Below are 27,371 nucleotides of genomic sequence, written 5' to 3'. Positions count from 1 at the left end.
TTATGGGTTTTAGTATTACAAGCTATCCTCCTTTGTCATTTAATGCTTTTTGGTTTGACTTCTAGTGTGGTATCAGCACTGCCGATCCTGCTTTCATATTACTTCTATTTGCTTGGTTTACCTTTGTCCATCTTTTTATTTTTCGCTGTTTTAAAGATCTCATGTTATAAAGTTAGATTTTGATTTTATTCTTATATAACTGACATAGATTAGTTTGTTGGGATTTGATTTTTGAGCTAATCTGAAAATCTTTTTATTGGTGAGGGAATCCTTACTGATATGACTGGTATGTTTGATTTCAATTCTGTCATATTATTTTGTTATAATTACTACGTGCATTATGGAACATTCATCACATGATTTTTCATGATGGTTTTCTTTGGCCTTTTAAATTAAATTTGCAGTGTTTTGAAAGGTTTATTTTTTTCTAATGCTTACCTTTGAATATTTTGTATTTCTTTAAAAACTTTTTTTAAATGTATGTTTATTTTTGAGAGAGAGAGACAGAGACAGAGCCTGAGTGGGGAAGAGAGGGAGACAGAATCTGAAGCAGGTTCCAGGCTCTAAGCTGTCAGCACAGAGCCTGATGCGGGGCTCAAACTCACAAACCAGGAGATCATGACCTGAGCTGAAGTTGGATGCTTAACTGACTGAGCCACCCAGGTGCCCCTCCCTCTTTCATATTTCCATGTATCCTTTTTCTTACCTAACCTTTTTTTTCAGCTTCAAATGGTATCATTTTAATCCCTTGTAATAGTTAACCTACAGTCAATAGTGTTACTCTAGTTTTTCCCTCCTAGTTTTTTCAGCTCCCTTCTTTCCACTGTCAGATCCTGTAACATTTATGTACACCATTCTGCTACCTACACCCCTACTCCTGATTTTAACCTTAGTTCAAAAAGACATGGAAAATACTGTCAAACTTTTTGCAGAAAATTTCCCAAATATCTCTTTTAGATGCATCTCATCCTTTAAGTTTCCTTGGGAAGGGCTCCTGAGAACAGTATTCTCTAAATTCTTGTCTGTTTAAAACGTTTTCTACAGTCTTGACATTCAAAAGACAGTTGACTGGATATAAAATCTTTGGTTAGAATTTTCTTTCCTTTTGCTACCACATTATTGTCTTGCTTTGTAGGTGATACCAGTTGAATTCTCTAGACCTTGTAAGGCACTTCATCTTTTACCTGTAAGCTTGGAGAATTTTTCTGTTTCTTTAAACTCATACAGCTTTACTAAAACACAGCCTGCAGTTCACCTTCTGGTATTAACTTCTGATGTATAGACCTAGATCTCTATAGCCAGAAAGTTTTCTTGATTATGGTTTTATTAAAAGATTTTATTAAAAAAAATCCCCCCCAATGTTTATTTTTGAGAGCGCACTTGCACACACACACGTGCAAGTGGGGGAGGAGAGAGAGAGGGAGTCACAGAATCTGAAGCAGGCTCCAGGCTCTGAGCTGTCAGTACAGAGCCCGATGCAGGGCTTGAACCTATGAACTGTGAGATCACAACCTGAGCCAAAGTCAGATGCTTAACCAATGGAGCCACCCAGGCGCCTCTAAAAGATTTTTCTTTTTCTAAAAAATATTTATTTTTGAGGGAGAGAGAGCTCAGGTAGGGAGGAGCAGAGAGAGACAGCGGGAGATCAAGGATCTGAAGCAGGCTCTGTGATGACAGCAGAGAGGCTGATATGAGGTTCAAACTCATGAATGGTAATGAGATCATGACCTGAACTGAAGTTGGGCGCTTAACCAACTGAGCCACCCAGGTGCCCCCCCCCCAATTTTTATTTTTTAAAGTAATCTTTACACCCAACATGGGGCTTGAACTCACAACTCTGAAATCAAGAGTCACATGTTCTACCAACTGAGCCAGTCCAGGTGCCCCTATTCTTTTTCCTTATTGAGGGACACTAAATACATGTTACTTTTTGGACCCCTCTTCCATTTAAAGTATCAGTTAGAAAAGAATTTCATTTTCATTCTCTTGACCATTTTCCTGCTTTGCTTCAATCTCTTTCATTATGTTTGCCTTTAAATCTACTGTTTGGGGAATACTTTATAATTCAGTCTTCATCTGATAGGATTTCTTCTTCTTTTCTCTAAGTGTAATCTACTCTGATTTTATTTCTTCCTGTTTTTTTTTTTTTTTTATTTTCCTTTCTTAGTTTTAGATTTCTGAATCATGGTTTTCTTTTCCTTGTATCTCTAACCAATGGTTTGACGGCGTTTTATTTCATTTTGAGTGTTGTGTCAATTTTTTTCTGCGTTTTTCTGGGTGGGGGAGAGGAAGATTTTCATTAGTTGAGATGTTCTGATTCACATTATTTTTTCCAATAGTTCTGTCTGCATGTATTCCACTCTTTCCTATTTCTATTTATTTCATGGTCAAGGGTTCCTGGTTCCAGAACACTCCTATGTTTACTTTCTCTTTCTTTTTCTGTAAGAGTTGTTAGTTTCTCCTTTTCCTTCTTTCTCTTCACTGCCATGTCTCCACCTCTTCCCTACGAGGCACTGGTTACTTTCAAGCTCTTCTCCATGGCTGAAGCTGCAAACTACCAAATTTCAAACCTGTGTTCAGTATTTTGGAACTTAGTGTTGGAGTCTTCTCTTTTGGAAGCGATACTCTGTGCTTCATCTAAGTGTTCCATGGCCTAAAACCCTATCACTGAACCCATTAAAACCATTAAGCCTTCTCTCTCTCATTCTTCACATCCCGCAGGACTTGGCAGAAGGAGCTCCTGGAATCTGACTATTTCCCTTAGAGGTAATCTGAAGGTTGTGATAATCTGCTTTTTTTTTTTTATTTAAAAAAAAAAAAATTTTTTTTTAACGTTTATTTATTTTTGAGACAGAGAGAGACAGAGCATGAACGGGGGAGGGTCAGAGAGAGGGAGACACAGAATCTGAAACAGGCTCCAGGCTCTGAGCTGTCAGCACAGAGCCCGACGCGGGGCTCTAACTCACGGACCGCGAGATCATGACCTGAGCCCAAGTCGGATGCTTAACCGACTGAGCCACCCAGGCGCCCCTGATAACCTGCTTATTAATAATGCTAAAGGCATGGGTGGTGTCTGATTGACATGTACTCTTTGTTGGCTTTATATAGATTTATAGAAAGGTGGGTGGGGAAATTGGATCAGGCTGCTGCCACTGTTCTCCAAAACTGAAGTTTACACATACATATTTACTCCTTTTTAGAAATACTGGTTTTGCCATTTTTTGAAACAGTTTGTCCTCATCAGATTCACTTTTTGTATCACCTAACAGTTTTACAGAGTAAGTCTTCTCCATATTTATCAAATCTGATTCAGAAGCACATTTTGCTGTATGGGAGTTTATTTTAAATTCCATAGAAATCCCTCACTGGACTGTTTTTACTAGTGATTTGTAAAGGTCTATTATGATTAATACAATACATACAAGATGCTTGGTATGTGGCAGGCACATTCTAAGCACTTGATGTGTAGTAATGCATTTAATCCTCATAAATGTTATTACTCCCATTTTACAGATGAGGAAGCAGAGGCTCTAATAGGCTAAGCAACTTGCCCAAGGTCACACTGCTAAAATGAACACTAGCCACATGAATCAAGAAAATAATCTTAAACCTATGTTAAATTTTAACCTGCTTTCTCTCTTTCTTCCCTTTAATTATCGTTGTCAGCTAACTTCTGTAAGCACAGATAACAAGGATCAAATAAAACTACTTCCAGTAGTGTGCCATTTTTTTTTTTTTTTTTTAGCACTTTGCTCTTCAAAATGAAACTGAAAAATCATGTTCATTTGTTTACTATCTATTTGAGACCTTGAGTGTAAGGTGATGGGAAACTGCAGGTGGGAGAATATGTTACTTGGTATTTGGGCAAATGTGAAAACTCCTCACTCACCACAGAGAAAGTCAAAATATCTAGGATTCATACACTGGGTGATATAAGCCTAATCAGAATCATGGAGATACATTCTAGGTGAAAAAGCTAAAGAATTAAAAGGACTTGTTTCATGAGAGCTATATTGGGAAGAGAAAGAGATTGTTATAAAGGATGCTGTTTTGGGGGCACTTTTAGCATGGTTTCACATTAGGCGCATGTATTATTCTTATAAAAATAAAGGTCAATTTCTATGAAGTGTAAATCACCTTCTTAAAATTCATTAAGCTGGTAAAAATGGAGAGGTTGATGATATTTGGCATTGGCAAATGTATGTGTGAAACAGCCCTGACACACCCTTCATAGGAGGGAAAATTTATGCCACCTTTTTGGAGGACAATTTGACATTATTTCTGAAATCTTACAAAAACAGGAGTATGCCTTTTGACCATGTAATTCTGCTTTTTGGAATCTGTCCTTCAGAAATACTCAAAGGACACAAGAATCTGTGTGGAAAAAGGTTTCTTGCAGCAATAATGTAGCAGTGAGAAACTGGAGGCAATCTAACCACCAGTAGGGAAATAAATACTAATAGGTAAAGTACTGAGGAAAAAAGCAAATTGCACGTAGGAATGGCATGACTCACTTTTTATTAAAAGAAACAATATATGCTGGTATGTGCACAGATTGATAGATCTATGTTTGTTTGTATATGCATTTAGGAAGATCCTAGAAGGAACAGCTAAACTATTAACAGGGTGAGAATGGGATGGAAGGATTATTAACTTTTCTATGGTTTTCATTTTCCTTTTTTTTTTTTTTTTTAAAGGGGGGGAGGGGGCGGAAAGAATCTTAAGCAGGTTCCACGTTCAGCATGGAGTCCAACGTGGGGCTTGATCCCACAACCATGAGATCATGGCCTGAACTGAAATCAAGAGTCGGATGTACAACCAACTGAGCCACCCAGGTGCCCCCATTTTCCTTGTTTAAACAAAAAATGTGTAATACTTCTGTAGTGAAAAAAATAAAACAAGGTTTTTGTAGTGACAAAACGTAAGCAGGAGTGACAAATCACAGCAGAATTTCATTTCCCTACTGTAACTGTCACCTGATGAACCTCTCTCCCTATAAAGTCTACAAAGGAATTATAAAACTTTTCTAGGAGAAATTTTACAGAAAATATTTGAGATTCTAAATGCAAGCACAGATAAATATACAACCAGGTAATAGTCTAATTTCAATATGATTAAACTCATCATAAGTTAATCAACTCTCCATTATCCAAACCAACAGGGTACAGTAGCCCACCTCATTTTCTAGGTTTTATAGTCATGAAGTGTAAGTTTCCTAAAACCTTGCGTTTGAAAGCTGTGTGTGTAAACTCACAAAGTGAAAACTAAAGGAGTTAAGAGATCTATGATAACTGGACTCAGTAGGAGCTAGAGAGCTCTTTAGCCCTTGCTGGTTTTCCTCATTCTGCCATCAGGTGAAAAGCTGTCTGGCATAGGGCTACAATTCACTGGCCTAAACCGAAATGCATTTATTCTTGCTCAGCTTACTATTAGGAGGAAGATAAACGGTGAGGACTTGGGATTACTGGGCTCCTGTTTTCCACAAGTTCAATGAGAAAGAATAAATTCATGTCAATGATACAATCAAGAGGATACTGAAAGCAATAATATACTGAATCACCTTTTTAGACTGAAAAGTACCCTGGGAATAACAGCAGAGGACAATATTCTACATCCAACAGTGAACAAAAGAAAGCTGCTCTTGGATATGTAAGAAATACAAATTTCTATCTTTTGGGGTTCAAGTTCTGGTTCTACCACTTAAGACTTGGGATGTTAACAATTACTTTGGTCTCAGTTTCCCTCTCTTCTAAATAAGGAAAACATCACTTACCACACAGGAAGGATGTATGATTAAATAAAATAATTCACATGAATGGGCTTTCAGTTCTTCAGAAGAAAGCTATGAATCCTTAAGTATGAACCTGAAAAGCTAATTAAAAATAAGATGACCATGTCAAAATTAAATATGAAATGCAGTAGCCAAGACGGTCTTTAATATCATTACCAGCTATCTATTCTATCACAAATAACAGAATTCATACTAAGGCTGGGACTGTAGTACAAATGCAGTTTGAGCAATCAAATGAGATCATTTATTAATATGTAAATATGGCAAAAAAACAAGTTAAACAGCATGATGTTGATTTGATACAACCCAAAACACTGATGTACGGGCGCCTGGGTGGCTCAGTCAGTTAAACGTCCGACTTTGGCTCAGGTCATGACCTCACGTTTTGTGGGTTCGAGCCCTGCATTGGTCTCTGTGCTGACAGCTTGGGGCCTGGAGCCTGCTTCAGATTCTGTGTCTTCCTCACTCTCTCTTTGCCCCTCCCCCATTCATGCTCTCTTTCTTTCAAAAATAAACATTAAAAAAAAAAAAAAAACTTAATAAAAACACTGATGTAAGAAGATATTTTCTTGGTGTTTATCTTTTGAAAATATATCTGGAGCAGGTCGTACAAAAGATATATTATCACTGAACACTAATAACCATTGGGTATTAATAACGATACAATTAAAATATGGTTAAACACATATGTGTACATAAGGGGATTATTTCCTTGGTGTATAAAATAATTTGCAACCAGCTAACTAAAGTTTTGAGGTCTAAAAGTAAAGCAATAGATGACATATCAGCCAGTATTTATTGAGCAATATAGACAAATCATTATGCTAAGCAACAGAAATACAAAAATGTTTTAGATTTACTATGCATGTCCTACACACAGACTGCCAACTACGGAGAACAAGAAATAGTTGGGAGAACAAGAAATTACTGAAGTAATGAGTACTGCATACAATCTGTTCCATGAGAATAAGAGTAGTAATAGGTAACAGTGAAAAAAAAAAAGAAAAAGGGATTTGGGGAGGATACTTAATACTTTACCATTCATAGCACCTTACAGTTTCTTATACACTGGCTGGTTTACAGAAATCTTGGGATTGAGGCAGCGCTGAAGCTCGGCCCACATTCAGGTGAGAAAGATGAAGACTGAAGCGGTTAAGCAACTTAAGATCACAGGTCAGAAGCAGCAGAGTGAGAGCCTGGCCAGTTTGCCAACTTTTCCCAGAAGCTCATTTCTAACTACACTCTAAGTTACCAACACTGAAGTGAGAACTAGGAGGGAGCCCAGAAATATTCAAATGCAGTGTTTCCCTAATCAATCTGAAAAAGTTTCTGGGGCATGCGTTAAAAACAGAGGCCCCACTGCACACCTACTGAATGCTAACCATCAGGAGAGAGGTTTTGTATTGCTGCAAGGGCCACAAGAGGTGGTTTTAATGATTAGTTAAGCCTGGAAAACACTCTTTATATATGCGTGTCCAACATGGCAGACTTGTGGCTATTTAAATTTACACTACTTAAATCAAAATAAAATACCTGGTCCTTCTGTTGTACTAGCTACCATTTAGGTGCTCAATAGCCACACTGCACAGCAGCACACTGCACTGCCATACTGCACAGCACATGTATAAAACATTCCAATCACTGCGCAAAGTTCTGTAGGACAGTGCTGATTCTAGACCAGCCCTTCAACAGGAGGATGAGCAAACAGAGCACAGGATCTCGTCTGACAAGTGCTATGAAGCTAGTCAGTGGCAGAACTGAAACGCTAACCTAGTCTGCTAGTGCCTCTCTTACTGTGTCGCTTCATCCCACCTCAAACCATGCTTTACTCAAATGGGAATTACTTTCTTTCCACCCTTTCTTCTCGGTTCCAGCAAAGAAAGAAAAAAAGTCTACATTTGTGTGTGTGCATGTCAGGGGGGAAGGTCATGAAAAAATCATGATTAAATCTAAACCAATCTGCAAATTTGTATAAAACTAAGAGTAGTGTCTGACAGTTAAGAATACTCTGGTGTTCGGAGGCATTTCTTAGCTTGCTTTAACCATTTTAACTCCTTCCTGGTCTACTGACCCGTTGTTTTTATCTTTCTCTTGGACTTGAAATCCTGAAACTAATGTTACATTTTAACTGGCTTACCTTAAAATTATAAACGTGAATAGGTTACATCTTATTCAGCAAACGTTTTAAAGATGAAAACTGAGAAATAAGGAGCAACCAAAAAATAGTACTTGTCTAATTTTAGAATGTGGTCACTCAAACCACTGAGCACGATTGGCTTTCAGTAATCTAGTGGTTTCATATTTATGACATTAATATGTTGTTTTCACTTGCAACTTACAGCTCTACCTTCTTTTGACTACTATGTTATATTTTCAAACAACTCCAGGGACTAGAAGCAACTGAACTGCAGGAAGATTTAGACACCAACATGTAACCACCCATTAAAAAAAAAAAAAAAAAAAAAAAACCAACAGTGTCTTCTTTAAAAATAAAACCAGTTGTTCCTGTCTAGTATGTTCAGAACGCAAATGTCTCCTAAGTCAATTTAAGTCATGACAGTTCATGTTTAAAGCAAGCAGGAAAATAACTTGGGACTCCATAGTAATTAAAACTTTAAAGACAGAATTACACAGCTCTGTCAGCTTTTTTCAGCACCTAGTATTCATTTCCATGTTAAATTCTAGTGACTACATTTGGATGAAATAGATGTCAAACTCTATTTGGATTAAACTAAAAATTAAAATTAAAAATTTGAAAGCTAAAAAACATGGCCCAATATAAAATACTTATGAACAAATACTTATTCAAGAGTTTTACCGTAATTTACAAGGCACCCAGAAGCCCTGAGATGGGTTCTATATAAATAGAAGCTACTTGTTATTCAGAGAAAGAGTGCAAAAAAAGACAGCTATTTTCTTTCTAAACACTCATTGGTGTTGAGGTAAACAAATGAAAAAAAAAAAACCCAAACAGTCTAAGTAAGCATGGCAGAGCACAGCAAGAGTCTCTAAGTCAGAAGAGGGGGAGAGAAAAAAATGTTTCAATATTTTAAACAGGGCACTGGGAGTTTAAAAGGAAATTTATTCTTTGGTTTTTACACCAGATTCATTATTTCTACATCTTAGATAGTCTTGACTCCATTTCACTGTATTAGGAAGAGGAATGACAAGTGCCCTGCAGATTCTAATGCCAACAAAACTACTTTTGGGGGCAGCACAGCTCACCAATTGAAGGACAACATTAGGAAAACGTTAACTGACAACAGCAGAAACTGAACTATCTCAGCTCCTGAGTGATAAACAGCATACACGAAAATGAAGAACATAAAAACTAATACAAACTGTAAACAAATACGCAAGTGCTCCAAATCTCGTATAAGAACTGCACAAGAAAATAACAAAGAAACGAGAGCATTGCGAGGGAGGGGCCTTGAAAGGAAGCCCGGTTGGAAAGGAAGACACAGGTCAAAGTTGGGGGGAGGGGGGGAGTGGCTCTGACCACGTCTGCACCAGGAGATGCTTCTAACAGCTTCAGTACTATCCCCAAAGGCAATCTGAGGAATCCTTAGGGAGAGTGATTTAGGCAACAAGCTAATGTGCTTTGAGAGAGGAGACATAGAGAATGAAGCTGAGTTTTCCAAGTACAAAAAAGATGCACTCTAGTGACAGAGAACAGCCATGAAATCCCAGACTGTAATTCCCAAGCTTCCTGTAGAAAAATATCAACCGTCCTCAGACATGCAAGCCAGTGCATCTGAAAAATGACCCAGCAAAGTTTTCAGCTGGCCCTCACTATCTCCCAAACCCTCCTTCCTCCACTTCCCTGCTGTTCTTTCCTGGCACACAAAATATAGGCCAATGAGCGGTGGGTGGGTGAGGAGGATGTGAGAGAAAATTTGAGAAGTAAAAAAGGGAGCATCTGAACAAGGGCATGAATGAGACTGGAAGGTCTAACAGGGGCAGGCGAACAACGATACGAACGGCTGGAAAAGCGGAAGGGCTTTCCCGGGCGGCAGAGAGCGGTCAGGTTTGGGAAGGGTTTAGGCACAGGCCAGACTACCTACCACTTGTCAGAGAGGCTGCAGAGGGGACGGCTGCTTTGGGTGACCTCTAATGTCTCTTCCGACTCTGAAATGTTAGGATTCTTATTTCACAAAAGAGAACGCAACGGTCCCAGACGCCCATCGACCTAGAACCCTTTTAAACAAGCGGCCCAGGCGGCTGCTGCCCAAAACACCACTCCCACCTCTCCCTCCCACACGTGCCCACCCCGCCCCCTTTCGCTATTTTCACCTCCACGTGCGAAATGCCTCGCGGCACTCGCCCCGGAGGGGACAGGCACCTTCCCCCGCAAAGCACCCGAATCTAGCCCCCGCCCCCGGGGCAAGTGAGGACTCCACTCTCCCACCCTGGACGGCTAAAAAAGGAAAAGTCTCAAACCCAGTCTCCCTCCCCCCACCAGCCAGGGCTGAAGGGGGAGGGGGGGCGGGACGCAGAGAAAAACTTTCTTCTAAAATTTTTCCTCCAAAGAGCGAAGGGAGCAGAGAGAACCCCGCGGAGTCCGGGGCTGAGCGGTGGGGGGAGGGGAACCCCCCGAATCGTTTAACGGCCGGTAGGGGGAGGGGGACTCTGGAGGTTGAGGGGGCGTGGGATGGAGAAGCAGGCCTGGGAGCGGGGTCAGGGAGCTGCAGGGGTTCCTGGGGTCGGGGAGCTGCAGGCGTCCCCCCCACCTGGCACACAAAGCGGCTGCCGCGCTCGGCTCTCACCAGATCCTTTGTGTTTTCCATCAGGGCCTCATGGGTAGGGGTTGTCCGTGCTCCCCGGGCCCGCGGCGCCCCCTCCCCGAGCTGGGGGCAGGCGCCTCTCCCCAGGACTACGGCGACTACAGGGGAGCCCCCGCTGGGCCCAGACCGGTGGCGGCTGCGGCAGCCCCCGGATTTCCCCCCTTTAACTCGGGTGGCCCCAGGATATCAACAACATTAGCATAGCCCTCCCTCCCCAGCGCGCCTGCGCCGTGACCCGCGCCCCGATTGGCCCACTTCCCTACATACCCTCCTCTCTCTCTCCTCCAGCGTGGGACCCTCTGCAGGCTCCGTACTCCAAGGGCTGTACCAAGACGAAGGGGTGGGAAAGGCAACCGCGGCTCGTGTGAAGTCGAGTGGTTAAAGAATCAGGAAGAAAAGTAGAAGTTTGATTCAGTCATCCCACTCTATACTCTGGCTTTCTTGTGCTCCTTCCAATCAGTTGCAGCCGCGAAGTTGTGTTGGAAAAAATTTTCCACTCCAGTCACGCCGCTTCCCCCTCCACCCGGAAGATTGGTCCTCCCGGAGGAACTCCCCTACGGGGAGGGGTTGGTGAGGGGAGTGGGCGTTACGTAGGGAGAGAGTGTCGGTCACGTGCTAACAGGCCGCGCAGGCTCCTTCCGACCCCGCGGGGCCTCAGCGGCCGCGGAAACCGAACCGTCTCGGCGCACGCGCAGCGAGGTTCCACGTGAGCGCCTGCGTTTCTTCTCAAACCCAACGATGCCGCCGGAACGTAGAAGCCGAACGAGACCGGACCGGAGAACCGGAGCGAGGCTGGGCCGGAAGAGCCGAGTGAAGCCGGACCGGAGAGCCGGAGCAGGGCCGGGCGGGCCGCCACGAAAGGCTGCTCCTTCATCCCAGCGGAAACCGCCGGCCCGGCCGAGCACAGCGGCCGCTGCGATCGCAGTCGCGGCGGAGGAAGAGAGACGGCTCCGGCAGCAGAACCGCCTGACGCTGGAGGAGGACAAGCCGGCCGTGGAGCGGTGCCTGGAGGAGCTGGTGTTCGGCGACGTCGAGGACGACGAGGACGCGCTGCTACGGCGTCTGCAGGGCCCGCGGGTGAGGGAGGCCGCGGCGCGCGGACTGGGCGCGCTCGGGCGGGGCGCGCGGTGGGCGGCGAGCCTCCGGGGGCGGAGCCTGGGCGACCTGCGGCGCCGGGAGCGCTCAGGTCGGCGGGCGCCCGAGAAGGCGGGCGCCGACGGGTGCCAGACTGGAAGTCTCAGCTGGGCGGGGACATCGCCTTTCTCCGCCCCCGGGGCAGCCCCTGCGCCTAGTATCCAGCAGGCGCTCTACACGTACGTTGAGCGAACTGCAGGCGCGAGCTTTTTTCGCGGCTCAGCCCCACCTCCTCTCCCCCAAATCATTGTTTCTTTCCTCGTCGTTCGATCCCCTGCCTCAGTACCTTGCCGTGATTTGGGAGTTGTGGAATCAGAATTCGTGGGCCCGGGCCTGGGAATGTGCGTTTTAACAGCTTCCCAAGTGATTGACTAGCCAAGTTTTGAGAATGATCGTGTATTTGCCTGCTGGGTCGTTGTTAGCCTGTTGGGAACCACGTAGTTTTCCTGGCAGTGAAAATCTTGCATTCTTTTCATCATCCCTTTTCCTTTTGCACACTTTTTTATCAGTTTTTTTTTTTTTTTTTTTGCACATTTGTAATCATCCCTTTTATGCTATAACTTTTTTTTTTTTTTTTTTTTTTGAGATAAGGAGAGTTCCAGAAATTGTTCTAGTCAGTGGAGGAGACACAGCAACGGACAAAACCTGACAAAAATCCCTGCTGTCTTGGAGCATGTGGACTAGAAGAAGATAAAATGCAAACATGTCAGGGACATGTGTTGAAGAGAAAAAATGAAAGTACTAGGGAAAGGAAGATGAGTGTGTGTGGAGAGCTGTGAAATTTTACGTAGGATGGCCCAGCAAAGCCTCACAGAATACTCAGTTTGGGAAATGAATGCAGACCTACTAAGTGGCCAGTGTCAACTGATTGCCAGAATCTCCTTTGGGTGCTTATGAGAGAAGCTGCAGAAAACTAGTTGGGAAGTAGAGAACTGTTACTGGACAAATGCTGGCGGGTGGGACAGTTTTATAGTCCAGAAAAGGGACATTATGTGCGAGGTGGGATTTGTTGAGCTTTGAAGGATCGTAGGCTGGTAATAGACCAGGGAGAAGTCAAGTGGACATGTCTAATATGGTCTTTGGAAAAGCTCAAGCTCATTTCTGGGAGCGTTCTATGGTCTAGATTTAGATTTGATAGTTGAGTGTAAGTTTTCTTTTTTTAAAATAAGCTAGCATGAGCAGGGGAGAGGCAGAGAGGGAGAGAGAGAGTCCCAAACAGGCTCAGTGCGGTCAGCATGGAGCCGGACACTGGGCTCCATCCCACAAACGCTGAGCTCATGACCTGAACTGATATCAAGAGTTGGACACTTACCCAACGGAGCCACCCAGGCACCCCTCAATCACGTTTTTGATGCTAGTCTGTCTCTCATCCCGTGATTTCTGTAGTTCCCGGATTTTTCCTGCTCCTTTCCTCACCTGTCAACTTACCTTTTGTGGTTCTTGTCTTACTTGATCTTTTCCTTTCAGCATGTCCGCGTGCTCTCATCCTACCTGCCCGTCCATGTTATGGTGCCGTTCTCTAATCTCTGCATTTTATGTTCTGTCTCTAGCATTTGCTTTGGTAGCATTGTCCCATTATTTCATCAGAGGGCCTACAAAGCATTCTTACAAGACATCTAACTAGTCTGCTGAAAAACTCGTGTTTGAAGGCAATTTTGTCATCTCTAGGTTCGAGTACAGGAAGACTCCGGTGACTCGGAAGTGGAGAATGAAGCAAAAGATAATTTTCTATTTCAAAAGAAGCCAGTTTGGGTGGATGAAGAGGATGAAGATGATGAAATGTAGGTTGCTGAGTTTTTCTTCCAGAATTCCTCTGTGTACTTTAAAAATTATTTTGCAAGTTTTAAAGTTTTCTTTTTTTTTAATTTTTTTTTTTTTTTTTTTTTTTTTTACCATTTATTTATTTTTGAGACAGAGAGAGACGGTTGGGGGGGGGGGGGTGGTCAGAGACAGAGGGAGACACAGGATCTGAAGCAGGCTCCAGGCTCCAGGCTGTCAGCACAGAGCCCGACGCGGGGCTCGAACTCACAAACCTTGAGATCATGGCCTGAGCCGAAGTCGGATGCTTAACTGACTGAGCCACCCAGGCGCCCCTTAAAGTTTTCTTTACAATTTGGTGATTATGTGAAGATTTGAAAAATACTGTAAAGCAGAGAAAAGAAAAAGGTCATTCATGATCCCACAAGCAAGGGAGAACCAGTTAACACGCTGGCATTCTTTCCTGCTCTCTTCTCCTGTGTGCCGTATGGAATGGCAAAGAAAGCACGGTGTTTGGTGTCGTGTTTGAGTTTGCCTTTTTATTTGGCCACTTCCTAACTGACCAAGGGCAAGTTTGGAACTGCCTTTTCTCTTTTGAATGGAGGTAACAATAGTAACAATATCAGAAGGCTTTTGAGAATAAATGAAACGGTATATGTGAAGCTCTTAGCGCAATGCCTGAAACGAAAGGCTAGGGACAAGCACACAAAATATCTACTTTAATAAGTGAGAATGTCTTGTCTTGCGAGCATTTCTCCCCACTTAGAAGTAAAAGCTTTGTAAACATTTTAAAATGGGTAAAATACAGTCCCATTTTGTGAACTAATTGTAATTTATCAAAGTATTATTGTTGGACAGGTAGGTTTTCTTATTTTTTCCTTAAATTCATAGTGAGACATATTTTTCTGTATAAATCTTTTTCCAGTTTCTAATTATTGAAGAAAGATTTTTTTGAGGTAGAATTACTTAAAGAGCATAGGCACGAGTATGGTTCTTGATAAATACTGCCAGATTGACTGTGAGGTTCTACCAACATACCTTCCCATTGAAAGGTGTGCATTGCACTCCATTCTTACAACCAATGCTTATCTTTTTTTCAGACTTTGTCAGTTTAATTGGGTGGGAAATATCTACTTAATCTGTGTTGAGAAAACATTTTTGTCATTAATCATTGGTATTTTTTCAGAGCGTTTTCTATTACGTGTATTTATTTTTTTAAAAAATAAACGTGTATGTGATGTTCCACACCTTACGAATGTTTGTATTTGGTTAAATGTGTTTTCAAATTATTAAAGGCAACAACTAGTTAGGACAAATCCTTAAACATCATTTAAAGTGTACTATTTTGTTTTTTATAGGGTTGACATGAAGAACAATCGGTTTCGGAAAGATATGATGAAAAATGCCAGTGAAAGTAAACTTTCAAAAGACAAACTTCAAAAGAGACTTAAGGAAGAGTAAGTGTGAAATCTTTTCCATGTGATTTACCAAGCTGTGTTTATAATCAGTGGTTTATTTGGATTCCCTGAGTCTTTGGCTCTCACAGCTTCTTGGGTAGTGAGATTTCCTTTTTTTTTTGGTTAGATTTCCATTTTGAAGATAGTAAGAGCACTGCTGTTGGAAGAAATGATTAAGTTTTAGTATTTTTATTTTTATTTTTTTTCCAGGTAGAAACGGTAGCATTTATTCAGAAGATGCTAACTTTGTCAAATTCTGGTATAACAAGATCTTTGGGACCTATTTAATATGTACTTTTGCAGGGCATCTGGGTGGCTCAGTCAGCCAAGCCTCTGACTTCAGCTCAGGTCGTGATCTTGCCGTTTGTGAATTCAAGCCCTGCCTCGGACTCTGTGCCGACAAGTATTTTTATTTTTTTAAGTAGGCTCCACCCAACGTGGAACCCAACACAGGGCTTGAACTAATGACCCTTAGATCAAGACCTGAGCTAAGATCAGGAGTCGGACACTTAACTGACTAAGCCACCCAGGTGCCCCAAGTGTTAGTTTTTTGGAGGGAGAGGGATTACAAGTACAAAAAAATTTTGGAAAAATTTTGTAATCCCACTACCCACTTATAAGCAGTGATAATATTGCTTACTTGCTTGTTCATTTCTATATGGTAAACTAAACTTCTAGGCTTTTAGTTGATCACAGCTGGGAAATGCACATATGTTTTACATTTTATTTATTTTTGAGAGAGAGAGAGAGAGAGACAGAGCACAGTGGGGGAGGGGTAGAGAGAGGGAGACACAGAAGCCGAAGCAGGCTCCAGGCTCTGAGCTGTCAGCGCAGAGCCTGATGGGGGCTCAAACTCACAAACTGAGATCATAACCTGAGCTGAAGTTGGACACTTAACTGACTGAGCCACCCACCCAGGTGCCCCAAATATACATATATTTTAAAATAATGATTTCATCTTGATTCTTCCAATTCCAACTTACAGATCTTCAAAAATATTTGAAAAATGAAAAATTTTTAGGGGCACCTAGCTGGGTCAGTCGGTAGAGCACGTGACTTTTGATCTCAGGGTCATGAGTTCAAGCCCCACTTTGGGTATAGAGCCTACTTTTAAACAAATAAATAAATGAAAATGAAAATTTTTACTTGTATTGACAACTTTTTTTTATGTATTCATATAGGTTCATTGTATTACTCATTTTTTTAAAGTAGGTTTATTGTATAATTTACATTAGGCGAAATTCATCGTTTTAAAGTATCTTTTTATGAATTTTGTTAAACACATATGGTAATGTAAATACCACAACAACTAAGATAGGGAATTAAGATACAGAATATGGCCATCACCCCAGAAAATTATCTTATATCTCTTTGTAGTCAACCCTCTCTCAACTTTTTTTTTTTTTTAGAGGGAGAGAGTGAACAAGGGAGAGGGACAGAGAGAGAGAGAGAGAGAGAGAGAGAGAGAGAGAGAACCTTAAGGAGAAGGACGGAAAGAGAGCATCGTAGGAACGCTCCACACTGAGGGTGGAGCCCGAAGGAGAGCTAGATCCTACGATCCTGGTATCATGACCTGCGCTGAAATTGAGTCAGTTGCTCATCTGACTGAGCCACCCAGACACCCCTCTCCTCAACTTTTAAGTCTCTAGCCGCTGACAACCACTGATGTGTTTTCTGTTCTTACAGATTTGCCTTTTCCAAAATGTCACATAAGTGAAATCATACAGTAGATCGTCTTTTGAGGCTGTTAAATTCATTTAGTAACTCTGTTTTAAATATTACATTTTTCAGCTTTGGAGAAGGTCTTTTCAGCTTGAGACCTTTTGTTCTGGTTTGTTCCTACTTTCCCTTTTGTTATGTTCATATATAATTCCTTTAAATACTTAACTATATTTGTATTGGCTATTTCAAAGTCCTTGTATGCTAATTCTGTCACCGCTATCATTTCTGTGTCTTCCTATTGACTGATTTTTTTTCTGGTCATGGTTCATGCTTTTCTGCTTCTCTGCGTGTTTAGAAATTTTGATTGGATTTTTGGCAGTGTGAATGTTGGTCAGTGTCTGGGTTTTGGATTTTGCTTTTAATGATTATTGAATGAGTACTTGTTTTGAGGAGAGAGAGGGAGAGAAAGAGAGTGAGTGAGCAGGAGAGGGGCAGAGAGAGAGGGAGAGAGAGAATCCTAAATAGGCTCCGTGCAATCAGCACAGAACCCGATGAACTGTTAAGATCATGAGCTGAGCTGAAATCAAGAGTCAGACGCTTAACCAACTAAGCCACCCAGCAGCGCCCCATATTTTTTTATGTTTTTATTTTCATTTTTTTTATTTTTACTTAAAATTTTTTTTAATATGTATTTATTATTGAGAGACAGAGAGACGCAGAGTGTGAGCAGGGGAGGGGGAGACATAGAACATGAGGTAGGCTCCAGGCTCTGAGCTGTCAGCACAGAGCCTGACTCAGGGCTCGAAGTCACAAACTGCAAGATCCTGACCTGAGCCACCCAGGCACCCCCATATTTTTTTATGTTTTTAAAGTATTTATTTAAGTAATCTCTACACCGAATGGGGGACTCAAACTCACCACCCCACGTTCACAGTTGCATGCTCTACTGACTTACTGAGCCAGGCGCCCTGAGTGAGTGCTTTTAATGGGTTTGTCTTGGTGGACAATTAATTGGCTTGGAGATCAGTTTGATCCTTTCAAGGTTTTTTTTTAGCTTGCTTGAAGAGTAGCATTTATTCTAGGCTGGTTTAGCTCCATTTTTAAGGTATGATCTCTCTGCCATCTCTACTGAATGCCCTGAGTTTTCAATAAGGACCTTCCCTTGACGGGTTGGAACTCAAGTGTCTCATCTCTGGTGTTGTGCAACTTACAGCTCCGTTGTAGTTCTTTGCCTGACCTCATGGAGTTTCATCCTGTGAATGTGCAGCTTATTATTCAGCAAAAATATCTGTGGACCTCTGTGCAGATTTTTGGAGCTCTTTTTTTTCTTCTGTCCACTGCCCCTCAAATTCCAATTTTCTTAGCTCCTCTTAAGTCTGACTGTTTCTCATTGGTTCTGTGCCAGGGTCTCACAAAATTGTCTTCAGGGTAAAATTCCTGGGATAGAAGGGCTCATCTTGTTATTTCCTTCCTCCCAGGGATCACAATCCTTTGTTGCCTGTTGTCCAATCGGAAAACAGTTTCATATATTTTGTCTAGTTTTTTAGTTTATGGCCAGTAGGCTTGAGTTTGGTGGTCTTGTCTATATTTCTGCATTAAACAATTAGAATGATTCTCTGCACTCTTCCCAAAACTAGCCCTTTAGAATATGCTTCTCATGCTTCTCTTTAAACTTACTTTTTCCAGAGTGAAATGCTCCAGTTTTATTCAAAGGATTGTGTTTTGTATGTCCTTACCAACCTGGTCATTTTCTTTCAGATGTGTTTTATCAAGTACTCTATTACTGTAGCATTGGTTTGTAATCACAGAGAGCTTTTACTTTGTCCCAAGATCTGAGATGCATTGATACAAGCAAGTGAGCAACCATGTAACTAGATGAAAGTAACTAACAAATATGTATCCAGGTGTCCTATATCTGAGAGTAGTTTATATGGTTAGAGAGGTTTATGAAAGTTTCCTGAATAAGTTGGGACTACTCTGTGTGAGTTGCCCTTTTGTTCTTAAAAGATAATTTCCGGGGCGCCTGGGTGGCGCAGTCGGTTAAGCGTCCGACTTCAGCCAGGTCACGATCTCGCGGTCCGTGAGTTCGAGCCCCGCGTCAGGCTCTGGGCTGATGGCTCGGAGCCTGGAGCCTGTTTCCGATTCTGTGTCTCCCTCTCTCTCTGCCCCTCCCCCGTTCATGCTCTGTCTCTCTCTGCCCTAAAAATAAATTAAAAAAAGTTGAAAAAAAAAAAAAAAAAAAAGATAATTTCCTTGGCAGAGATTCTATACATGCTCTAACGGGTGAGCTAATGTATACCATTTAAATCTCTCAAGCTCTGTGAACATTCATTAGTTGCCACAGAATTTCATTTTTGTGTTTTTGCTTAGATTCCAGCATGCCATGGGAGGAGTGCCTGCCTGGGCAGAGACTAAGAAGCGGAAAACATCTTCAGATGGTGAGTATTGATATTTCTGTTTAAGTTAGTAAATAAGCCTCTGTTCCTGTTTTGTTATTTGAGCTTTCTTATGAGGCTCGTTAAAACCTGGTGTTTCAAATATATATATTTTTTTCCCTGAAATGTCTGGTTTCGAAGTCTGCCATTTCTCTGAGGGAAGCCTTTTCACAATAGCGTAAGACTCATTTTATCACGTGTTCTCTGTAGTACGGACAGTAACTGATGAATTTTATGTTTCATTTTCAACAGAACTGTATTGCATTATGGGATTAAGGAAAGATGACTGTTATTCTTCATTCAGAGCCCCTTCTGAAGACATTGGCAGCTAGTCTAGCTTTCTACTAGGAAATGGGATATCTAGGGAGCACATGTCAGGTCAGGCCCAGATGATTAGTCACTTTGTAAAAACCTATTTTTCAACTCCAGGTTTTAAGTTTGGTTTGAACTATAATTGCTCTCTCCTTTTTAGATCCTTGAGTTTAGAGATTATAAATATGGATGGCTTACCAAGATTTGATTTGTGTGCTTGGAGTTACACATTTTAGACTTGGAATTGACTTTGGAAATCCTTTAGGGAGTCCAGAGTATATTCTCCCTCATAACGTAGGAGCTCTTTCCTTAGCATCCTTGATTTCTGATGAGCTTTTGTTCGATTGCCATCACCTCCCCCCCACCTCCTCCCCACCCCCCGCGTCCAGTCCTAATGATACTCCAGTACAGGGAGCCCATATAAAGATCCAGCTTTCTGTAATTCTGTTAGAAAACTCAATCTGTTATTAAGTCAGAATTTACCTTCTGATTTCCAGCCAGATACTTTTAGAGGTTGAAGGAATCTTAGTGATACAGCCTGACTTTATCCACAATGAGAATCTTCTCTACAGCATCTGTTAGATGGTAATTTAGTCTCTGCCTAAACGTGTCAGATAATGTACTCTTTACTGGACTGTTTTTTCCTCTTTAAGAACTAACTGTTAGAATTTTTTCCAGTTTTGGGGCACCTGGGTGGCTCATTTGGTTGAGTGTCCGACTCTTAATTTCAGCTCAGGTCATGATCTCATGGTTTGTCATTTCAAGCCCTGAGTTGGGCTCTGTGCTGACACCACAGAGCCTGCATGAGATTCTCTCTCTTCCTCTCTCTGCATCCCCGCCCGCCCTGGGAACATGCTCTCTCTCAAGATAAATACTTAAGTTTTTTTTTCCTTGGTGCCTGGGTTGCTCAGTCAGTTAAGCATCCAACTTTGGCTCAGGTCATGATCTCACAGTTAATAGGTTCGAGCCCCCCATTGGGCTCTGTGTGAACAGCTCAGAGCATGGAGCCTGCTTCAGATTCCGTGTCTCCTTCTCTGTCTGCCCCTCCCCCATTCATGCTCGCTCTCGCTCTCCTTCTCTCTCTTTCTCTCAAAACTAGAACAGTAAAAAAATTTTTTTTTAAATAATAAAATTTTTGCCCCAATTTTGAAATTTACCTCCTTATACTCTGTAGTTCTACTCTTTAAAAGTGTACAGTTTAAAAAACTTAGAAATAAAAGTATGCAGTGTTTCTTATCTCTACTTAATGTAAAACTGTTGTTATTGGAGAAATGTATTTTCAAGTTTGTTTTTTAACAAGTTTCACATCTCTTATCTTTTAACCTTTTTTTGCGTTGAATGATTTCTACACCCTTGGTCACCAGTTTGCCCTTCTAGATGAAATGTAATTTTATTATCCATTTTAGAATGCTGCATTCATAGAATATTTTAGATAAGGTTATGCTAGCTGTTGAAACAGAAAACCTCTCAGATCTCAGGAGATTAATCCACTGGAAGTTTTTTTCTCATGCATGTGAAATTCCAGAGGTGAGAAGGGGATAGTGTCCTTTAGGGACCCAAGAGGTTCTGTCAACTACACGCTGGGTTTTTCAAAGTTGCCCAAGAGGTTGACATCCAGGCATCTTACAGGGGAAGAGTGAGCAGCTCATCCCAAAGAGATTTTTATTGGCCTGTCTTGGAAGAGGTACATGATACCTTGACTTAGATTTAATTGGCCAGAGCTCAGTCACATTGCCATACTAAGTGGAAATGTAATTTGTCTTTGTGCCCATTAAAAAAAAAAAAAAAAAAAAGAAATGGGTTAGGTCAGCAATTAGCCAGTCTGCTACCATCTGGGATATCCCAGCCTTATACCTTTCCTTTATAGATGAGGGGAGTGAGGTTCAAAGAGGTAACAGTGACTTGTCCAAGGTATACTTCTCACTGGCACGGTGATGACTAGACCCCATCTTCATGGTTGTCCCAGCACGTTATTTTTACTGGTAAATACTACATTGGCTATCTTTAAAAGAGTAGTACCCTTCTCTTTAAACATAATTACAATATTATTGTCATAGACTTTCAAAATTTATCAACAGTAATTCCTTGATACTCTGGATTGTTTTATTGTTGCTGTTTTGTTTGTTTATTTCCTCCCCCCACACCCCAGATCATTGTAGCTTTTGCTTTGTATCCTGCTTGGTCTTCACCATGCTTTTGAATCTGGCCTGATGTCGTTTTGTGTTAAGTTTTGGAAATTCTTCTCGACTGCCTTTTCAAACATTGTTTCTGTTCCAGTCTTCCTTTTCTTCTGGGCTACCCATTACATGTATATTAAATGTTTTTATTTTTTTAAACATGTTGTGTCATTCCCCCCCCCCCCCCCCCCCCCCCCCGCATTTTCTGTCCTTCTTGCTTTCTGTACCTTTGTCTGGATATGTTTTTCTGATCCGTTTTCCAGACCACTGATTGTCCCTCCATCTAATTTTTATATATTGTTAAACACGACCACTGGGATCTTAATTTTAACTACTGTATATTTTAGTTCTAGAGTTTGCATTTGGTTCTTTTTTAATAGTCCATTTCTCTGGTTCAAGTCTGAATATTGTCTTTCATTGTTTTTGAACATACTAAACATATTCCTTTAGAAGTTTGTGTCTGAAAATCTGTTATCTAGATCTCCTATGGAGATTGTCTGTTATTCCTTAGGTTTTCATTCAGGTTACTTTATGTTGTCATTATTGACCTAGTTGTATTTCATTGAGTGTTGACACTGTGTGTGAAAGAATACTATTGTTTAATAAGAGGACGAGGATATCTTTCTCCAGAGAATTCGTATGTTTGTTTCTGGGTAGAGGCTGGGTAAGGGGCACTGGCAGTCCCAAGCATCTCCAGTGAGAGATTGTAAGGATTCAAAGCTGGGTTTCAGTTTATGGAGGATTTTCTTATGATTCTTTAATTTCACCCTTGATCCTTGGTGTATGTAGCATTTTATGGCCCCATGCTGAAGCCTGGTGGTTTATTAGACTCCCTTCAGAACCTCAGAGGACTTTTAGTGCTGGTTTTTGCTCTCATCCCCATGAGTGTTTTGGAACTATTGCCCAGCTTCTTGGCTCTCTTTGCTAGAATCATCAGGAAAAAATCAGCCCTATTAGGTCTCTTTGAAGTTATGATACACAATTTGCTGACCTTGATCTCTCCTACAACTAAAAGTGTTAATCTTTTTTCATGTGAATTAAGCTAGATCTGCTGTCTACCTTATTGCCAATTTGGCTGTAATTGTGAATTGTCCTTTTCAAATTGAATACTGACTTTTATTTTTTGCATCCTGTTTTAGTCACTGTGTGTGAATGTGTACCTTTCGTTCCAGAGTCAGGCTTTTATTTTAACCATATAATTGAATTCTCTGTCATCCCCCCACCCTCAAATTTATTTTGCTGTTTTACTTTTACTAATTGCAGCTTAAATAAAGGGATTGAGATTGGAGGCTGGAGTGGGGGGGAATTGAAGTTTGGAATGCAGATGTTTGCGGAAGGTACTGGCCATCTCATTGATTCTAAAGATCAGCCTTGTGGGTTTGTTTGACTTAGATGAAAGTGAAGAGGATGAAGATGATTTGTTGCAAAGGACTGGGAATTTCATATCCACATCAACCTCTCTTCCTAAAGGAATCTTAAAGGTGAGAGTTGGTGAAGTTGGGTCTCTCCCGCCCAGTGTGCTTCCTGCTACAAACGTATGGATTCCTGTTATCTGTGGGATTAAACGTGTTGCTGTTATTTATTTTGCAGAAATGGTCAAGAAGATCAAATTATATCCCAGGGATCTTTTGAAAGTTGTATTTGATTTCTCCTTTTGGGTTTCTCTTCATTTCCACGGGCACTAGCTTGGTTCCTGCCCTGTCCTCTCTTGCTTCGTGACTGGTTTCCTACTTCACTTTATTCTTCATTTAGTAGGAGCCAGGGGGGGGGGGTCTTCAAAAAATGAAACCTCAGTCTTGTCACTTTTCCTTGCTTTTTGAAAACTTCTGAGCTCTTTATCACAGTCTACACTGCCCTTCGTAATCTCGCATCTGCCTACGTCTGAAACTTCATGTTAGAAGTTTTCCCCTTATTTCCTACCCAAGTTCCCTAGGCCTTCTTTCTGTTTCTTGAACATGCCAAATACTTTCTTGCCTCACACCTTCACTCTTCCTCCTGAGTGTCTGTTCTTTAAATACTGCTGGTGGCCAATCGATTTGTACCTTCCTCGTTAGATGACACTTACATCCTTCCTGGCTAGCTTGTCTGAAGTGGTCTATGTTAATTACTTTCCAACTCATCACTGTATCTAACTTGTTCGTTGCAGTAACGACGTGCCTACCCAACACAGTGCTTAAGTGTCTGTTAAATGACCAGATCTGTCTCTGCCATAGGTATTTTTCCCCATTATAAAATGGTGGCATGCTTTAGTTGGGGGAGGGAACCCTATTATGGCAAATCACTAGGAGACAGAGATTGTGTTTCCCCCCACCTTGTGAAGACAATTCATTCAGCTCTTCATATGGTAAATTTACCTCCACTGAAAATGCAGTTACATAAAAATCTAACTTCATTTGTTACAAACAAAACATCCATATAGTAATCGCTTTATTGTATTGTATACTTGTATGTATTGTATGTATACTTGTATAATTGAGTTTTTAAAAAAATGTTTAATTGTTTTGAGAGCGAGCGAGCAGGGGAGGGGCAGAGAGAGGGAGGGAGAGAATCCTAAGCTGACAGCACAGAGCTTGATGTGGGGCTTGAACTTAGGAATCATGAGATCATGACCTGAGATGAATTCAAGAGTCAGACGCTTAACCGACTGAGTCACCCAGGTGCCCCAGGATCATCGCTGCTTTAAACTAGTAACCCTGTTGGGGTGCCTGGGTGGCTCAGTTGGTTAAGTGTCCGACTTCAGCTCAGGTCATGATCTCACAGTTCATGAGTTCAAGCCCTGCATCGGGCTCTGTGCTGACAGCTCAGAGCCTAGAGCCTGCTTCGGATTCTGTGTCTCCCTCTCTGCTCCTGTCCTGCTCATGCTGTGTCTCTCAAAAAGTGGATAAATGTTAAAAAAAAAAAAATAGTTTAAACTAGCAACCATGTATGCTGAGAGGAGAACATAAGCTGTCCATGCCAACCATAGAACCACGGGGATGATTACATAGTGCCTCTTATTTTGTGCCATGATTGCAAAGACGCTAGAGTAACGTTAGATGTTACTCTAGTAGACACTAGAGTTTTAAGTAAAATATCCCTGGAAGTCAAAGTCTGCTAACATTTATGGGTATATCATGAGGAAATGACTGTATCCTGGTGCTCTAAGACCATAACGATTTCATCCCCTCACTTGAAAGATGGTAAAAATGGATCACTGCATAGTAGAATGACTTGCTAGTTGGTAGAGCTGGGGTCTTCTGGTTACCGTTCCAGTGCACTTTGTTCTATGTTATAAGCTATGTTACTGTATTTTTCCTCCATGCTTTGAAGAATGTAATGTCCACCCATTTGAATTGATAAAATTCCAGCTTTATTTTTCCCCAGATAAAGAATTGTCAACATGCTAACGCAGAACGTCCGACTACAGCCAGGATTTCGTCTGTGCAATTCCATCCTCGTGCGCAGGTTGTGATGGTTGCTGCTCTGGATAATGCCATATCGCTGTTTCAGGTGTGCATTTTTACGTGAAAAACTTGTAGTGAGACGTATTGACTCCCAGGATACAGTCTGTGGAAATAACCAAAAGGAATGTTTTGCATTTCCTTATAGGTTGATGGAAAAACAAATCCTAAAATCCAGAGCATCTATTTGGAAAAGTTTCCAATCTATAAGTCTTGTTTTAGTGCTAATGGAGAAGAGGTTTTAGCCACGAGTGTCCACAGCAAGGTTCTTTATGTTTATGATATGCTGGCCGGAAAGTTAATTCCTGTGCATCAAGTGAGAGGTAAGGTTTCTATTGAACAGGCAGCCGGTCACACACCTTCCCTGCCAGCCCACGACTGAGTTCACTTAACAGAATTTACAACCACTTCTTTCCCATAGGATTCTTAAAAAGAGTGCCATTAGTTTGGTATTTGGGAAATGTTATTGTGTTGAGATGATACGTTTGAATGAAAATAGGGAACTTTTTATTGAGCGCTTACAGGAAAATCATAATTTAGAAACATATGTCCCCCAGACCTGAAAAGCAGTTGCAAATACTTGGCTATAAAATTAGCAATTTATGCAGCTGAAAGAGCCTGGGAGCTAGAAAACCTGAGTTCCACGTCCTCGGATAAACTTTCTCCTCTCTGGTAGTCGGGAAATTTGGATACTCTTCTTGTTCTTCCAGTGTCTGTAATAGATTTTTGGTTTACGTTTAAAAGAAATAAAGCACTATTTTTGGAGGTTGCGATATATTTTATTTATTTATTTATTTATTTTTTTGATGTTCTACTCCTGTTTTATTTTTTTTTTAATGTTTATTTATTTATTTATTTAATATATGAAATTTACTGTCAAATTGGTTTCCATACAACACCCAGTGCTCATCCCAAAAGGTGCCCTCCTCAATACCCATCACCCACCCTCCCCTCCCTCCCACCCCCCATTAACCCTCAGTTTGTTCTCAGTTTTTAACAGTCTCTTATGCTTTGGCTCTCTCCCACTCTAACCTCTTTTTTTTTTTCCTTCCCCTCCCCCATGGGTTTCTGTTACGTTTCTCAGGATCCACATAAGAGTGAAACCATATGGTATCTGTCTTTCTCTGTATGGCTTATTTCACTTAGCATCACACTCTCCAGTTCCATCCACGTTGCTACAAAAGGCCATATTTCATTATTTCTCATTGCCGGTTGTGATATATTTTAAAAACTATTTAAAAAATCTTTTAGGTGAAAATTTATCTTCCTCTGCCTTACCCATTCTTCCCCTGCATGCCCGACCCACATCACCACAAAATGCAGTGATGCAGTCATGAACCCTCTGTGAACTTTGGTTTCCCTCGTAGTGAGGTTGGCTGGGTTAGCATTTTAAGTCTTGAGAGGTGGTGCGAACAGCGCTGTGGCTCCATGACCATCTCCTTGTTAGACTGCGTGTATGTTTGGGGCTGTAAAGGACCGGGGTGGCTCTGTGTAGTCTTTTTTCTACTAATGGTTCCAAGTGAACAAGGCCAGCTTTAGAAACATTTATGGTGTTTGTGTTCAGTGTGCCCAATCTTCTGTTTCCTAAGTTTCCAGACACCTTCAGTGGATTCTTAGTTTAAGAATGCTTTAAACCAGTGGTTCTCAGACATAATGTGCATATGAATTACCTGGGGATCTGGTTAAAGTGCAGATTGTGGTTCTGTGGGTCTGAGGTCGGCCTGATTCTGCATTACTTACAAGCTCTTAGTTGATGGTGCTGGTGCTGGTCCATGGACCTCACTTTGAGTTGAAAAGCCTTAGATAGTCCCCCCATGTTGTAGCAGAAAACAACACGTAGTGTTAGTGTTTTTACTTATTATTCCACTTATGAAAAGGAGTGGGCTTTTGTCCATCCTTGCCTTGCATCTTCTTGGGAAAAGCAAGCCCAGGGTTGGCCCACAGGCAGTTAGTGATGGTTACTGTGGATCTGCTGGTGCACAGGAGTGTGGATCTGACCACTAACTTTCTTCTAAGACGTGGTATTTATCTTTTGCTCTCAATATTTCCCCTCCTCTTTCCTCAGTAAGCATAACTTGGCTCATTAATGGTGATAATGATAAATTAAACTTTTTTTTTTTTGGTGGGGTTGGTTGTTGAACACTGTTTTCAGTCTATTACTATAAAACTGTAAATAACTCAAGAAACTAAGGACACTAGAATTAGAAAAATCGCTGACTGGTTAGAATGTGCAAACTTATACACCTCAGAACTCTTTCATTGTCTTTTTTTTTTTATTATCTTTTTAATGTTTATTTTTGAGAGAGAGAGACAGAGCGTGAGCAGGGGAGGGGCAGAGAGGGAGGGAGACACAGAATCCGAAGCAGGCTCCAGGCTCCGAGCCATCAGCACAGAGCCCAACGTGGGGCTTAGACTCACAAG

The 27,371-nt window shown here is 41.4% G+C and overlaps 2 protein-coding genes across 17 annotated transcripts in view; one reads left to right on the top strand and one right to left on the bottom strand.

Annotated features, from left to right (window-relative positions):
• MBTD1 (mbt domain containing 1) overlaps positions 1–11,188 on the bottom strand; it is a 71,446-nt gene extending 60,258 nt beyond the window's left edge. For 3 of the 15 annotated variants that reach the window (XM_060646421.3, XM_060646422.3, XM_078437325.2), the window contains exon 1: positions 10,558–10,816. In XM_060646421.3, coding sequence (XP_060502404.1) covers positions 10,558–10,578 — 21 coding nt within the window. In that variant the 5' untranslated portion in view covers positions 10,579–10,816. Of the gene's footprint in view, positions 1–5,773; positions 5,873–9,855; positions 9,920–10,557; positions 10,818–10,842 lie in introns of those variants that run through there. The other 12 variants (XM_060646425.2, XM_060646426.2, XM_060646431.3 and 9 more) reach the window with 10 other exon arrangements.
• A 125-nt stretch (positions 11,189–11,313) lies between these two features.
• The window catches only part of UTP18 (UTP18 small subunit processome component), a 42,605-nt gene continuing 26,547 nt past the window's right edge, over positions 11,314–27,371 (top strand). For both annotated transcript variants that reach the window (XM_060646441.2, XM_060646440.2), the window contains exons 1-7: positions 11,314–11,652; positions 13,378–13,490; positions 14,826–14,924; positions 18,957–19,024; positions 22,903–22,991; positions 24,874–24,999; positions 25,099–25,273. In XM_060646441.2, coding sequence (XP_060502424.2) covers positions 11,314–11,652; positions 13,378–13,490; positions 14,826–14,924; positions 18,957–19,024; positions 22,903–22,991; positions 24,874–24,999; positions 25,099–25,273 — 1,009 coding nt within the window. The remainder of the gene's footprint in view (positions 11,653–13,377; positions 13,491–14,825; positions 14,925–18,956; positions 19,025–22,902; positions 22,992–24,873; positions 25,000–25,098; positions 25,274–27,371) is intronic.

Source organism: Panthera onca, chromosome E1, assembly GCF_046562875.1.
Source record: "Panthera onca isolate mPanOnc1 chromosome E1, mPanOnc1 haplotype 2, whole genome shotgun sequence".
NCBI classification, from domain to species: Eukaryota; Metazoa; Chordata; class Mammalia; order Carnivora; family Felidae; genus Panthera; species Panthera onca.
Note: the sequence above shows the minus strand (reverse complement) of the source record. Positions and strands in the feature narration are given on the sequence as shown.